The sequence below is a fragment of the Mytilus trossulus genome, chromosome 3 (genome assembly GCF_036588685.1).
Source record: "Mytilus trossulus isolate FHL-02 chromosome 3, PNRI_Mtr1.1.1.hap1, whole genome shotgun sequence".
Taxonomy (NCBI): domain Eukaryota; kingdom Metazoa; phylum Mollusca; class Bivalvia; order Mytilida; family Mytilidae; genus Mytilus; species Mytilus trossulus.
In genome coordinates, this window is record NC_086375.1 from 81,907,413 (window position 1) to 81,920,528 (window position 13,116).

Sequence of the window (13,116 nt, forward strand, 5' to 3'; positions counted from 1 at the left end):
ATCTGGGACAAAGCATAACTGAATCATTAATTCATATTTTTTTTTTGGTCGGGTTGTTGTCTCTTTGACACATTCCCCATTTCATTGGTCGGGTTGTTGTCTCTTTGACACATTCCCCATTGCATTGGTCGGGTTGTTGTCTCTTTGACACATTCCCCATTTCATTGGTCGGGTTGTTGTCTCTTTGACACATTCCCCATTTCATTGGTCGGGGTTGTTGTCTCTTTGACACATTCCCCATTTCCATTCTCAATTTTATTTTATATAAATGAAATATGTTCTTGTATATCAAACTTTAAGGAAGTTCATTAAAAAAATTGTACTGAAAATTTGTTTGGACCCAATTCCTAATAACATTAATTAATGTTCTATTTTGATAAAACTAAAAAGTATCTTGGTTCAACAGAACTATAATGATTAAAAGTCAGCTGGAAAAGAAAATTGAAAAATGTAAAGAAATACTGGATTCAATCATACAAGTTATCAAAATAAGATCAATCTTGAATTGCATGCTATGAAAAAAACAATATTGATATTTAAATTTAATTTTCATCAACAAGAACAAATTTTTTTTTTAAATGAAGTTTTGCTAGTGACTACATCATCCTCATCATCATCAATATGATGATCTAAGTAATCAACTATTACGCAATATGACTAAAAACTCCTTTGTAAAAATCATTTTTATCTAATAGAAAAATATCAAACTCAAATTAAAGCATCAGGTTTTGAGAAATGCTGTTCAAGGAAACCTCATACTCCCTAAACCAAAAACAGAATTATTCAAAAAATCTTTTATGTATTCTGAACCTTTCTTGTGGAATAATTTGCCAATACCGTTAAGAAATATTACAAATATTAATTCTTTCAAATACAAAATAACAGATCATTTATTGAAATCAACCTAGTGGTATAAATAATATTAAAAACTGATCATGTCATCATGTTTATTTTTTTCATCACATTTTATCAAGTTGTATTGAACATTATTATCATACTTGACTTTTTATACTTATGTATGCAATGTATATGTTTGCATTTTGTTTGATTTTTCATTATGAGGGCCTCAGGGAAGATTAGTTATATAGCTAACTGTGTAACCCTCTTAAAATAAAGTAGTGTTGTTGTTGTTGTTGTTGTTTAAAAAATTAGATAAGTAGTTAAAATAATCAAATGATGACTTGTAAATTTATATCTTTCAATTTAGGGTATAACTATAAAGCCTTTGGTGAAACTACTGAGAGTCAAACTTCAGAGTACAGATAAAGTTACCATTGGTGAAGAAATTAATTCACATGTAAGTACGATTTGATAAAGAAATAAACCTGATATTTGTCAGTAAGACAGTGAACAAACAACACCAAAAGTACAATTGATAAGGAAGTATAACAAATTTGAACTACTGTGAATTCACTTATATTTGTTCTAATTTTCATTGATTGAGGAAATCTTGCATTTTAGTGGCTAGTTGATTTGTGTTTTTCCTGCATAGATATAGGAAGATGTGGTATGAGTGCCAATGAGACAACTCGACATCCATTGCTAAAGTCTGCATGTAAGCCTACAGAAAATAAGTACTTTGTTGAAGATTTAATTTCATGATACTTATGAAATCCATGAAAATTGGTTTCCAAGGAATAATAATAAATCCACACTTGTAAAGTTTCTCAGTAGTTTTCTGAATATAAGAATTACAGTAGAGGATTCTAAGTAAGATGATAAGAGGTATAATCCTGAGGGGACAAGTAAGGGCATAGAATGTTATGTATTGTAATGTTTATGAAATATTTCTATGTTTATTTTAAAACATGTGAAATATGCTTTCTATTTTATGAACTATAGGTCACAGATCATGTGATGGCTGGTATAGAAGAAGTGTTAGGTAGAAGAGGAGAACATCATTTTAGGGTAGGTAGTATCTCTTTGTATGATTACCAAACATATATCTATGATAAATGTTCATAATGAAAAATTATTTTTGAGCTTGTACACTTCATTAGATAACAACATACTCTTTATTTAAATTCTGTCATCATATTTGATACCCAATAGACATGTATAAATGCTGTGCTTGCTTCCATATTGATTATTTGTTTTTACATGTGCCTTGTATAAAGATGTACAAGAAGGTGCTTTGCTGAAATATAAATAAATAGGAGATTTGGTATGCTTGCCAATGAGGCAACTGTCCACTGGAGTAAAAAATGTAGTGGAAGTAAGCATTTATGCCATAGTAAGCTGTATTACTAATATTTATGTAAGTTTTTTGGTATCAATTCAGCTTTAATTTAATCCTTGTGATACATATTGAAAGAGACTCACTGTTTTAACTGATACATGAAACTGAAGGTCACAAAATAGGTACATACGTTTGATATGTCAGCTTAATGAAAGAGTGTTATAAAATTATAACGGTATTCTGGAATGATTTAAATATGTTTGCTATTATTTGTGAACAAATCAGTCAATATCTTCCACTATTGTAGGAAATTCTGGAATTTTACAATAGTAAATACCTAAAGAATTGGTTACAGAGAAACCCAACATCAACAGATGAGCATATTATGTCATTATATGAAAAAATAGCTCTACAGTGAGTAGATATTATATCATGATGTTGAGTAAGGGTTACTTTTTTGTTATTTCACAATCATGTTAAATGTGTGAAAATAATCACCTTCACAATACATGAAGTTTTTAGAAGGCAATAATATTGATGTGAAGTGTGATCTTCATCCCAACATGCATTGGAAACACAATAATAACCGATGTTTAACAGTATATGGTACTGCTATAAAAAGTTTTAAAGAACTTTATTAAAAGAATATGATAAATTTTATATTCAATTTATGTTATAGACTTATTCTATCTCTGTTATAGAAATCTTACATAGTTTTCACCAATAACATTTATGTATATGTATTTCATATTTGAAAATTCATTTAAAGTTTATGTCTTCTGTTTAAGTCTATAAGACTGAATCCAACATTTGTTTTCAGACAACACTTTGAGAGTTTAGCAGGAAGTAAAATGGTACAAGAAAAGTATGTAAGTGAGGACAACTTACCTCTTATTCCAGAGGAGATTACAAATCAAATGTAAGTAAACATAGATAACAAACAGGGGGAGATAATTACCTTCTTCTTCTTCTTTAGTTACAGAAAACCATCAACATTTTAAAGATTACATTCTGGCGCATGCCTGATTGAGGTTGCTTTTTCAGCTCACCTGGCCCAAAGGGCCAAGTGAGCTTTTCTCATCACTTGGCGTCCGTCGTCATCGTCGTCCGTCGTTGTTAACTTTAACAAAAATCTTCTCCTCTGAAACTACCAGGCCAAACTAAACCAAACTTGGCCACAATCATCATTGGGGTATCTAGTTTAAAAATGTGTGGCGTGACCTGGCCAACCAACCAAGATGGCCGCCATGGCAAAAATAGAACATAGGGGGAAATGCAGTTTTTGGCTTATAACTCAAAAACCAAAGCATTTAGAGCAAATCTGACAGGGAGTAAAATTGTTTATCAGGTCAAGATCTATCTGCCCTGAAATTTTCAGATGAATCAGACATCCTCTTTTTGGGTTGCTGCCCCTGAATTGGTAATTTTAGGGAAATTTTTCTGTTTTTGGTTATTATCTTGAATATTATTATAGATAGAGATAAACTGTAAACAGCAATAATGTTCAGCAAAGTAAGATCTACAAATAAGTCAACATGACCAAAATGGTCAGTTGACCCCTTTAGGAGTTATAGCTCTTTATAGTCATTTTTTAACCATTTTACGTAAATCTTAGTAATCTTTTACAAAAATCTTCTCCTCTGAAACTACCAGGCCAAATTAAAACAAACTTGGCCGCAATCATCATTGGGGTATCTAGTTTAAAAAATGTGTGGCATGACCTGGCCAACCAACCAACATTGCCGCCATGGCTAAAAATAGAACATACGGGTGAAATGCAGTTTTTGTCTTATAACTCAAAAACCAAAGCATTTAGAGCAAATCTGACGGGGAGTAAAACTGTAAATCAGGTCAAGAAATTTGCAGATGGATCGGACAACCTGCTGTTAGGTTGCTGCCCCTGAATTAGTCATTTTGCTGTTTTTGGTTATTATCTTGAATATTATTATAGATAGAGATCAACTGCTAAAAGCAACAATGTACAGCAAAGTAAGACCTAAAAATAAGTTAACATGACCAAAATGGTCAATTGACCCCATAAGGAGTTATTGTCCTTTATAGTGCATTTTAACAATTTTCATAAAATTTGTAAATTTTAATTACCATTTTCGACTGAAACTTTTAGGCCAAGTTCAATATAGATAGAAATAAATGTAAGCAGCAAGAATGTTCAGTAAAGAAAGATGTACAAACACATCACCATCACCAAAACACAATTTTGTCATGAATTCAAATGCGTCCTTTGTTTAATATTCACATAGACCAAGGTGAGCGACACAGGCTCTTTGGAGCCTCTAGTTAAAATTAATTTCAATTTTTCTTTATTTTTAAGCTTTACGATTTTTATTGAACTTTTAATTTTTACATTTTTAGCTCACCTGGCATAGCCATGTGAGCTTATGCCATCACTTGGCGTCCGTCGTCTGTCGTCGTCGTCTGTCTTGTAAACTATTTCAAGAATCTTCTCCTCTGAAACTACTAGTCCAAATACTTCCAAACTTTAACTGAATGTTCCTTAGGGTATATAGTTTATAAATTGTATCCGAAGTTTTGATCTGTTAACAAACATGGTCGCCATTGCTAAAAATAGAACATAGGGGGTCAAATGCAGTTTTTGGCTTATATCTCAAAAACGAAAGCATTTAGAGCAAATCTGATAGTGGTAAAATTGTTCATTATGTCAAGATCTATCAGCCCTAAAATTTTCAGATGAATCAAACAACCCATTGTTGGGTTGCTGCCACTTAATTGGTAATTTTAAGGAAATTTTGTAGTTTTTGGTCATTATCTTGAATATTATTATAGATAAAGATAAACTGTAAACAGCAAAAATGATCAGCAAAGTAAGATCTACAAATAAGTTAATATGATAAAAATTGTCAATTGACCCCTTAAGGGGTTATTGTCCTTTAATGACAATTTTTCACAATTTGTTCATCATATTTGCTAACTTTAAAAAATCTTCTCCTCTAAAACTACTCAACCAAATTCAACCAAACTTCAACTGAATGATCAGTAGGGTGTATAAAATAAAGTTTGTGTTTTATTGTCTATTTCGTCCAAAAACATGGCCGTCATGGCTAAAAATAGAACACAGGTTAAAATGCAGTTTTTGGCTGATATCTCAAAAACTCCAGCATTTAGAGCAAAAAGACAAGAAGTTAAAGTATTTATTAGGTCAAGGTCTACCTGTCCTGAAATTTTCAGCCGAATCGGGTAACTGGTTTTGCAGGTATAATGCCCCTGAATTGATGATTTCAAAGAAATTTTGCAGTTTTTGGTTATTATCTTGAATATTATTATAGATACAGATAAAATGTTTATAGCAAAAATGTTAAGCAAAGTCAGATCTACAAATAAGTCAATTTGACCAAAATTGTCAATTGACCCCTTAAGGAGTTATTGCCCTGTAAAGACTTTTTTTCACAATTTGTTCATCATGTTGACTTACTTAAAAAAATCTTCTCCTTTGAAACTGCTGTATCAATTTCAGCCAAACTTAGGCTAAATGAGTTTCAGAGGTTCTAGTTTAAATTTTAAATTTTATTTCCTTGTATGTCAAGAAACATAGCTCCTAAGGCTAAAATGATTTATTTTTTTCTGCTTTTGAAGAAAATAGGACGATTCAAAGAACATTTAAATAAATTGAAAAGCCAAAATAATCATTGATGAGAGATTTAACCTAAAAGATTAAGGTGAGCGATTCAGGCTTTTGAGAGCCTCTTGTTTATTTTACCTTACTTAGCCTAAAAGTTTTACTGAATCTGGAAAGATTTAAGTTTAAAGTTTCAATTTGTATATCTTTAAGTTTGAGATGATGAAAAAAGAGGAAGGTATAGATTCCAAATCTGTGAGGTCACAATAAAATAAGTGACTTCTCCAAATAGTCCCTTCTACTCTTTCTATGATAAGTTCATAGATTTTGGCAACTTTCATTTAAAAAAGATGATGCTTATAGACAAAACTACTTGAAAAAGAAATGCATCACTTTACAAAAATCCATATCATTATAAAGACAGAAATTCAAATTTGTTTTGAAAAATAATTAAATGATTGTTTATTTCAGAATTCAAGAAGAGAAGGAGGATGAGGATGAGACAGGAGAAGAAGACGAAGGAAGTGAAGGATATATAGTGCTGCCACCTATCACAGTTAGATCACCTTCTATTGTGCCTCCTTTACCAATGCCACCACCAGATTTCTCACCACCATCACCCATGCCATCGCCTGGTGTTTTACCCATGATGCAACCAGAAATGTTTGATGACTGGATTGATAGGAAGTTAGCAGAACAAAGAGATGGTAAGGTTTATAATGAAGCTATTATTTTTATGAGTACTAAATGTTTCAAGACAAAGTTTGAATTGATATCAAATGGCTTTTCTTTGACTAAACTTAGATAAATGCCTTGTAGAGTCCATTTCAATTTACTGAATCTTCAAAAATACATGATTGAAATTGAGATTTTTTGATAAGTTGTTTATATTGCTGTGAATACTATACTTGCAACATAAGAACTGAACAGATGGTTTCAAAAAGTTTACTCAAGTACTTACATAAGGCTTTAGAAGTGGTTTCTTCACCTTAACATGGCCTTATTAATATTTTTATAAAATTTTATAATATTTGTGATACCTTATGTCTCTGAATTACAGAAGATAGAAAAAATGTCGAGAAGACAGGTAGAAGAAAATCATTATTTCCGCAGTTCAGAAAGAAAGAACATCCAAAAGATATGGAACCTACAGCCAAAGATGTCCGTAAATTAATGGCTCCTTCCAGGAGAGATGTACGTATGATTCTGTTTACAAAATATGCCTTTAAGATTATACTGTTGCAAACAACCTTTAATTATAACATTGTGAAAAGATTATAAATTAAATTTGAAATACTAAAATTCATTTATCATAATTTTGTGAAAATCAAATAAACCAAAAATTAGAGGATTTATAAATCAAATTTGAGTAATACAACAGATAAAAACTATTTCCAATTAAAAAAAAATCATTTAGTATAGATTCTAATTCCTATTTTAGATGGTGCATAAGAAGTTAGATAAGAATTTGAAGAATGATAGCAGTGCAGACTTGCTGAAATATCTTCAGGAAAAACAACTTCGCACACGGAGAATGTCTCGTGCAGTGTTAGGTGGAGGAACTTCAACACCTTTGGGATCACAAACAAATCTTTCTTTCCAACCAAGAAGGGTTAGTATTACAGCTGCAAATGCAGCAGCTCAAAATTACAAACGTAGATTAAGTTTGGCTGTCCCTGAACGTCCAGCATTTCATAGAGATCGTAGTCCTTCAGATTTTACTGGTGTCAAGCCAGATCAAAACTTATTTAGAGCCTATGGTGATGCATCTAAAAACCAAGATACAGCATCTCCAAGAAGGAGAAGAAAGGATTTTAAAAAAGCTAATACACTTAATTTTGAACCAGAAGTAACACCTCTGCTCAACCAGAATGCTAGCAAATCTCCGTCCAAAAGATCAGGAGCATCAGGGAGAAGTCTTGACGCTTTACAGGAACATGAAGGAGAGGATAGTGAAGAATTAGATACATCCAAAAGTTCAGCCTCTTCTGATTCAGCGGCAAAGAAAAGACGATTTAGATTAAGAAAGTCAAAAACATTGAGTGAAGAAGATAGAGAGGATTCCTCCCATGTTAAACGATCTCAAACAGACCCATCTTCAGAGACAAAAAGTCCAACAAAAGTCAAATTTGATGTTAAATCAGAAGTTATATCTAAAAAACGAAAGAAAAAACCTATGCACAAATCTAAATCTGTTGATCAGTCCCGTAGCTCAGGAGAATTCTCCGATATTTCAGGAGCTGATTCTCATAGTTCAATAAAGTCTGATTCTGATTCAAGACCTGCTGAATTAAGATCTGTAAAGTCTGAACCTGAGGAAAGGATTGCAGATCGAAATGGTCTGACAGCAGATGAGGAGCATGCTGGCAGAAAAGCCTCATATACACAAGCAATGTCAAATAAAATTCCAGACGATGAAGCAGTTGAATTAAAAGATTTGAAAGATGATAAAAAACTTAAAAAGCAAAAAAGCCTTTGATGTTGTTCAAAAAATTTAGGAATCTCATTTTGTGGGAAAATAATCTCCTTTCTGATTCTGTGTTATTTTCAATTCATTTTATTATTGTCTTGTGTTTTGAATTTCATATCTGAGAAAATAAGATTGGAATATTTTATCTCATGCCTGTGATATTTTAAATGATTCCATGTATTTTTTCTTTAAAATTTTAATAATTTACATATTTGATTAGCACAGAATGTATTAAGCATAATTTATATTTAAAAGAATCTCAAAATCATTTATTTAATCAAGCATGATAGATAAGTCTGTCATGAAATATTGTCATCAGTTTATACTTTCTATCAGATCTTTACTACGACACAAACAAAATTTCTATGTGTATAATTTGTAATAATTTGTACTTAAAAAAGTTGTGTGAGTTGATAAAGAAAGCGAAATTCTGTAAATAATGGGGAAAAAGTTTTTTGACAGTGAATATGAGTTTTTATGATTAGCATATCAGTTGACACTTTAAAACATTTGTTTATGAGAAATGTTTTGTTAAATGTGGTCTTGTCTTAACAATTTGCAAAATTACACAGACCTGTACTAAATTTCACTATTATTTCTATTTTATTCAGGTAACCTTATTGTTTCGTGAATGTTGAACTATATTCAGTTTTTTATTAATTTGAAACCATGTGTTCTCTATGAGTTATTGAAAGTGAGTATTAAAAATACATATTGGAAAGGTGGCCAGGTTAATTGATTAAAAAAAACTTTTTTAAAATAGACATTGTACTCAGAGGAAAATATGGAATTTTATTTGTACTTAAAATAGGAAATAAGAGAAATGTCAGTAAGCCTTGCTTTTGTCTCTGTTTTTAAACATCATACAAATGTATTTTATGTTTTTCAAACATAATACTAATATTGTATCTGTTTAAATAAGTTAAAGAATACTGGGTTTGCATTATAAGTATTATGCCATATTTAGCCAACTTATAAGATTGGTATAAAATGCAGGGTGGCAATAAAAAGTGCAGGTTTTTTCCAAGATTTTTATTTTTATCCTGAAAATTTGATGAAAAAATAAATATAAACTGTTTAAATGTCATGAGCCAAGGCTCCATGTTGAAGGCTGTAGTTTGCCATATAATGGTTTACTCTTTTACAAATTGTGACTTGGAATAAGAGTTGGCTCATTGGTACTCATACCCATCTTCTTATATCTATGAATTTAAAAATGTTTGAACATAATTGTGTATTGAATTATACTGCACAGACACATATTTAAAGATTAGAACAATATAAACTTGTTACTTTTATTTATTGTTATAGTTGTAAGAGCTACCATTTCTTATTGTATGTTATTATATAGACACAAAAAGTGCTCTCAGGAAATATAATATTTTTAAATATGATAATCCTTTACATACCTTTTATCAACAATTGAATAGTTCTATCAATTTCATGATTTCTTTCTTATGGTGTCTCTGCTTAGAAGGGAATTATTAAACTAATGGTTTAAAAAGGTAAAGTTGAAGTTATTCAACATTTCAAATGTATTACAGACCCTTGTATGATTTGGTATACCAGTATTGAATACGACTTTTTTTGACACACATAGATAATCCTTTTGTCAACACTGTCAAAATACATAATTTCAGAGGTAACACTGTAATAATTAACATACATGGTCCCAGAGTTTAGAATAACCATTTTCTTGGTACATAGTCCTTGGAATTACACTAATATATATCATACAAAGTCCTTAAAACTACACTTATAGTTTACATAGTCCGAGAGTTTACACATTTTACAAACATAGTCCTAGAAATTGATACATTATAATATTTAAGATAGATAGTCCCAGAGTTTACATTTTTAACATACATAGTCCTAGAAATTACATTGTTATATTCAAAGTACATAGTCCCAGAGTTTACACTTTTAACTTTCTTAGCTTTAGATATTACACTGTTATAGATTACTTTCCTTATCCCAGAGTTTACAATTTTTACATACATTGTCACAGAAGTTACACTAATACATGTTCTTTAGAGTTTAGGTATTAACATTTTTAGTCTTAGAAATTACATTGTCATTTTTAACATACTTTGTCCCAGAAATAACACTTAATATTTAACATACTAGTACATGGTCCCAGAGTTTACCTTATTAACATTTATAGTCTTAGAAATTACATTGTAATATTTAACTTATTCTGTCTCACAAATTACACTTAATATTTGACATACATATTCCCAGAGCTTTTTTTACCATACACAGTTCCAGAATTACACTGGAATTTTTAACATACACAGGCTTATTTAAAACATTCTTATTCTAAGAAATGACACTGTAATATTTAACATACTTTGTCCCAGAGTTTAGGTATAAACATTTTTAGTCTTAGAAATTATATTGTAATTTTTAACATACTTTGTCCCAAAAATAACATTTAATATTTAACATACTAGTACATAGTCCCAAAGTTTACCTTATATAACTTACTCTGTCACAGAAATTACACTTAATATTTGACAAACATACATTGTATTCCCAGAGCTTCTTTTACCATACACATTTCCAGAAATTACGCTGAAATTTATAACATACATAGTAGCAGAGGAAACACTTTTTACATAAATATATCTAGTAATTAAGCCACATATATCTTACTTAGTTCCATGTTTCTAGGTTGTTGATTGTACACTGCTGTATATGCATTATTGCTGAGTTGACACTTTATTTAGTATGCTTCCTTCTAGATAGTACACCGTTTTTATTGTGCATACTCATAGGTAAAACTATTTAAAGCTCATGTTTGTAAAGGTTTTGATTGTTAATGACTGTATTTTTCTTCAACAAACATATTTCAGTGTGTTATATTTTTTTACTTCTTTTATCATTAGTGTTTTGTCTTTGGTGTAAACAGAAATTGGTTATATCACTAAAGAAAAAGAATAACCATCATGTCCCATGGTAGAACATGCATGTTTTCTTTGAAATGAAAGTATGCCCTTTTTTATTTGTTGCAGATCTATGGATATTAACAATAAAAGAAATATGTGAATTTGAAAACGAAATGATAAAAATAACCTTAATTATTGAACTTTAAATTACAATTTAATTTGTGTTTTTAGGAGAAAAATGGTTACATGAAATGTTCAAAGAAAAACAGTTGGTGCTTATTTTTTGGCATTTGAACATTGAAAGTTTGTTCAGTGCTCAAAACATTTTATCTTGTTTTGATATGTATTTTATGTCTGTTTTTAAACTGTTAATGAATATTTTTTGACAATATGTTATGACTCATTCCATAAAATACTTGCCAATTTTGTTGCATCAATTGTAATTGTTTATTGCATAGAGAAGTAGTGGTCTCATCAGAAAGTCTGTATTTAAGGAACATATAACCTCTGAATTATGCAACCATGTTGAACTTTCCTGTCTTTTATAAAAAAAAAACACTGCATAATCAGATTGTTAATCAAAGTTTCAAGATTTTTAACATTCAGTTGAATCTTTATACATTCACTCGTCCCAGTCCTGGTATGTGAAATATATCCTGTGGACTATACAGTCAACAAAACTTGTAAGACAAATACCATCTAAGCCACCAACAAATATGATTCTTGGATAACCTTGTAGTTATTAGCAAGTAGTATTATATAGTTAAGAAATATAGATTTCAGATCAAAATAATATATTCAGAACAATGATTTGTAATGAGTTAATGTTTATTTTTAAAGTGATATTTTGAATGTGTTATGTCAAAGTAAGTTTTGTGATATATTCTATGTATACATCAGTGAAAGTGAGAATTTTATGTGATATATTCTATGTCTACAACAGCATTGATTTGGATTGTTTTACTATGTGATAAAAGAGATTATACATTTGAAATTATTTGTGTTGATTTTAATTTTGTTATATAATATATGCATTGCCTATGATAGTATGGGGCATTGTTTTTTCTGGTCTATTCTCTGTCCTCTGTCATTGTATCTAGATTAATGTGTTGTATTTCAGTTACTTCATAGAGAGGTGAAAAGTAAAATAACCAAAAAAACAGAAATCTGAGGAAAATTCAAAAGTGCAAATCACTTCTTAAATGCTAGATCAAAAGCGCAAACACATCAAATGAATGGAAAACAACTGTCATATTCTTGACTTGGTATACTACTGTTGCCTTTATTTGATACGGGCATTTTCTTAAGTAGACCTGGTTTTATAATTAGCTCAACCTCTCACTTGTATGACTAGCATATAGGCATTGAAAGTTATTAAACACATATGTTGAAAACAAACTTACTATGCCTTTGTATATAAACAATAATAACGATGAAATGTCTGATATTTATATTTGATGATGTTCAAATCTCACCTATTGATTAAAAAGATACAAATCAAGGTAGAATAGATGTTCTATAATGGAGCATGATGGTGTGACAGAGTAAGAGTCTCCTGCTGTCGTCTATGCACCGCCTATCATGCAATTCCATACTGATCAAAATGTCACAATTGAGAATATGGCACAATCTGTAAATAAGTCCATTATTAAACAGATTAGATGAATATTCTAGTATTAAAATATCTTTTTACTGGAATAATCATCTAGAGTTTGAAAACATGTTGCTAGCGAGTCAAGACGTATACTGTTTAATCTGTCAGCCAATTTGCAAAACGATTGAAATATTTCGCCCTACTTACTATAAACATAGCTGTCCTGTACCACTACATACAGCCTTGTGATATCACAAACACAATATATTTAAATTCCGTGGGCTACTGAGCGGCTGATACCACAGTGGTTTTATCAACAAAATCACCAACCCAGTTGTAGTACGTGTTCAATGATGATTTTCTTCTGGAATGCTTCTGTAAATTTATCTG

General features: G+C 30.5%; 1 protein-coding gene across 2 annotated transcripts in view; it reads left to right on the top strand.

Moving 5' to 3' along the window:
• Positions 1-12,120, top strand: part of LOC134712605 (uncharacterized) — a 61,183-nt gene extending 49,063 nt beyond the window's left edge. For both annotated transcript variants that reach the window (XM_063574326.1, XM_063574327.1), the window contains 7 exons: positions 1,208-1,297; positions 1,843-1,908; positions 2,487-2,593; positions 3,000-3,098; positions 6,246-6,481; positions 6,835-6,968; positions 7,216-12,120. In XM_063574326.1, the coding sequence (XP_063430396.1) occupies positions 1,208-1,297; positions 1,843-1,908; positions 2,487-2,593; positions 3,000-3,098; positions 6,246-6,481; positions 6,835-6,968; positions 7,216-8,253 (1,770 nt within the window). In that variant the 3' untranslated portion in view covers positions 8,254-12,120. The remainder of the gene's footprint in view (positions 1-1,207; positions 1,298-1,842; positions 1,909-2,486; positions 2,594-2,999; positions 3,099-6,245; positions 6,482-6,834; positions 6,969-7,215) is intronic.
• Positions 12,121-13,116: the final 996 nt, after the last annotated feature.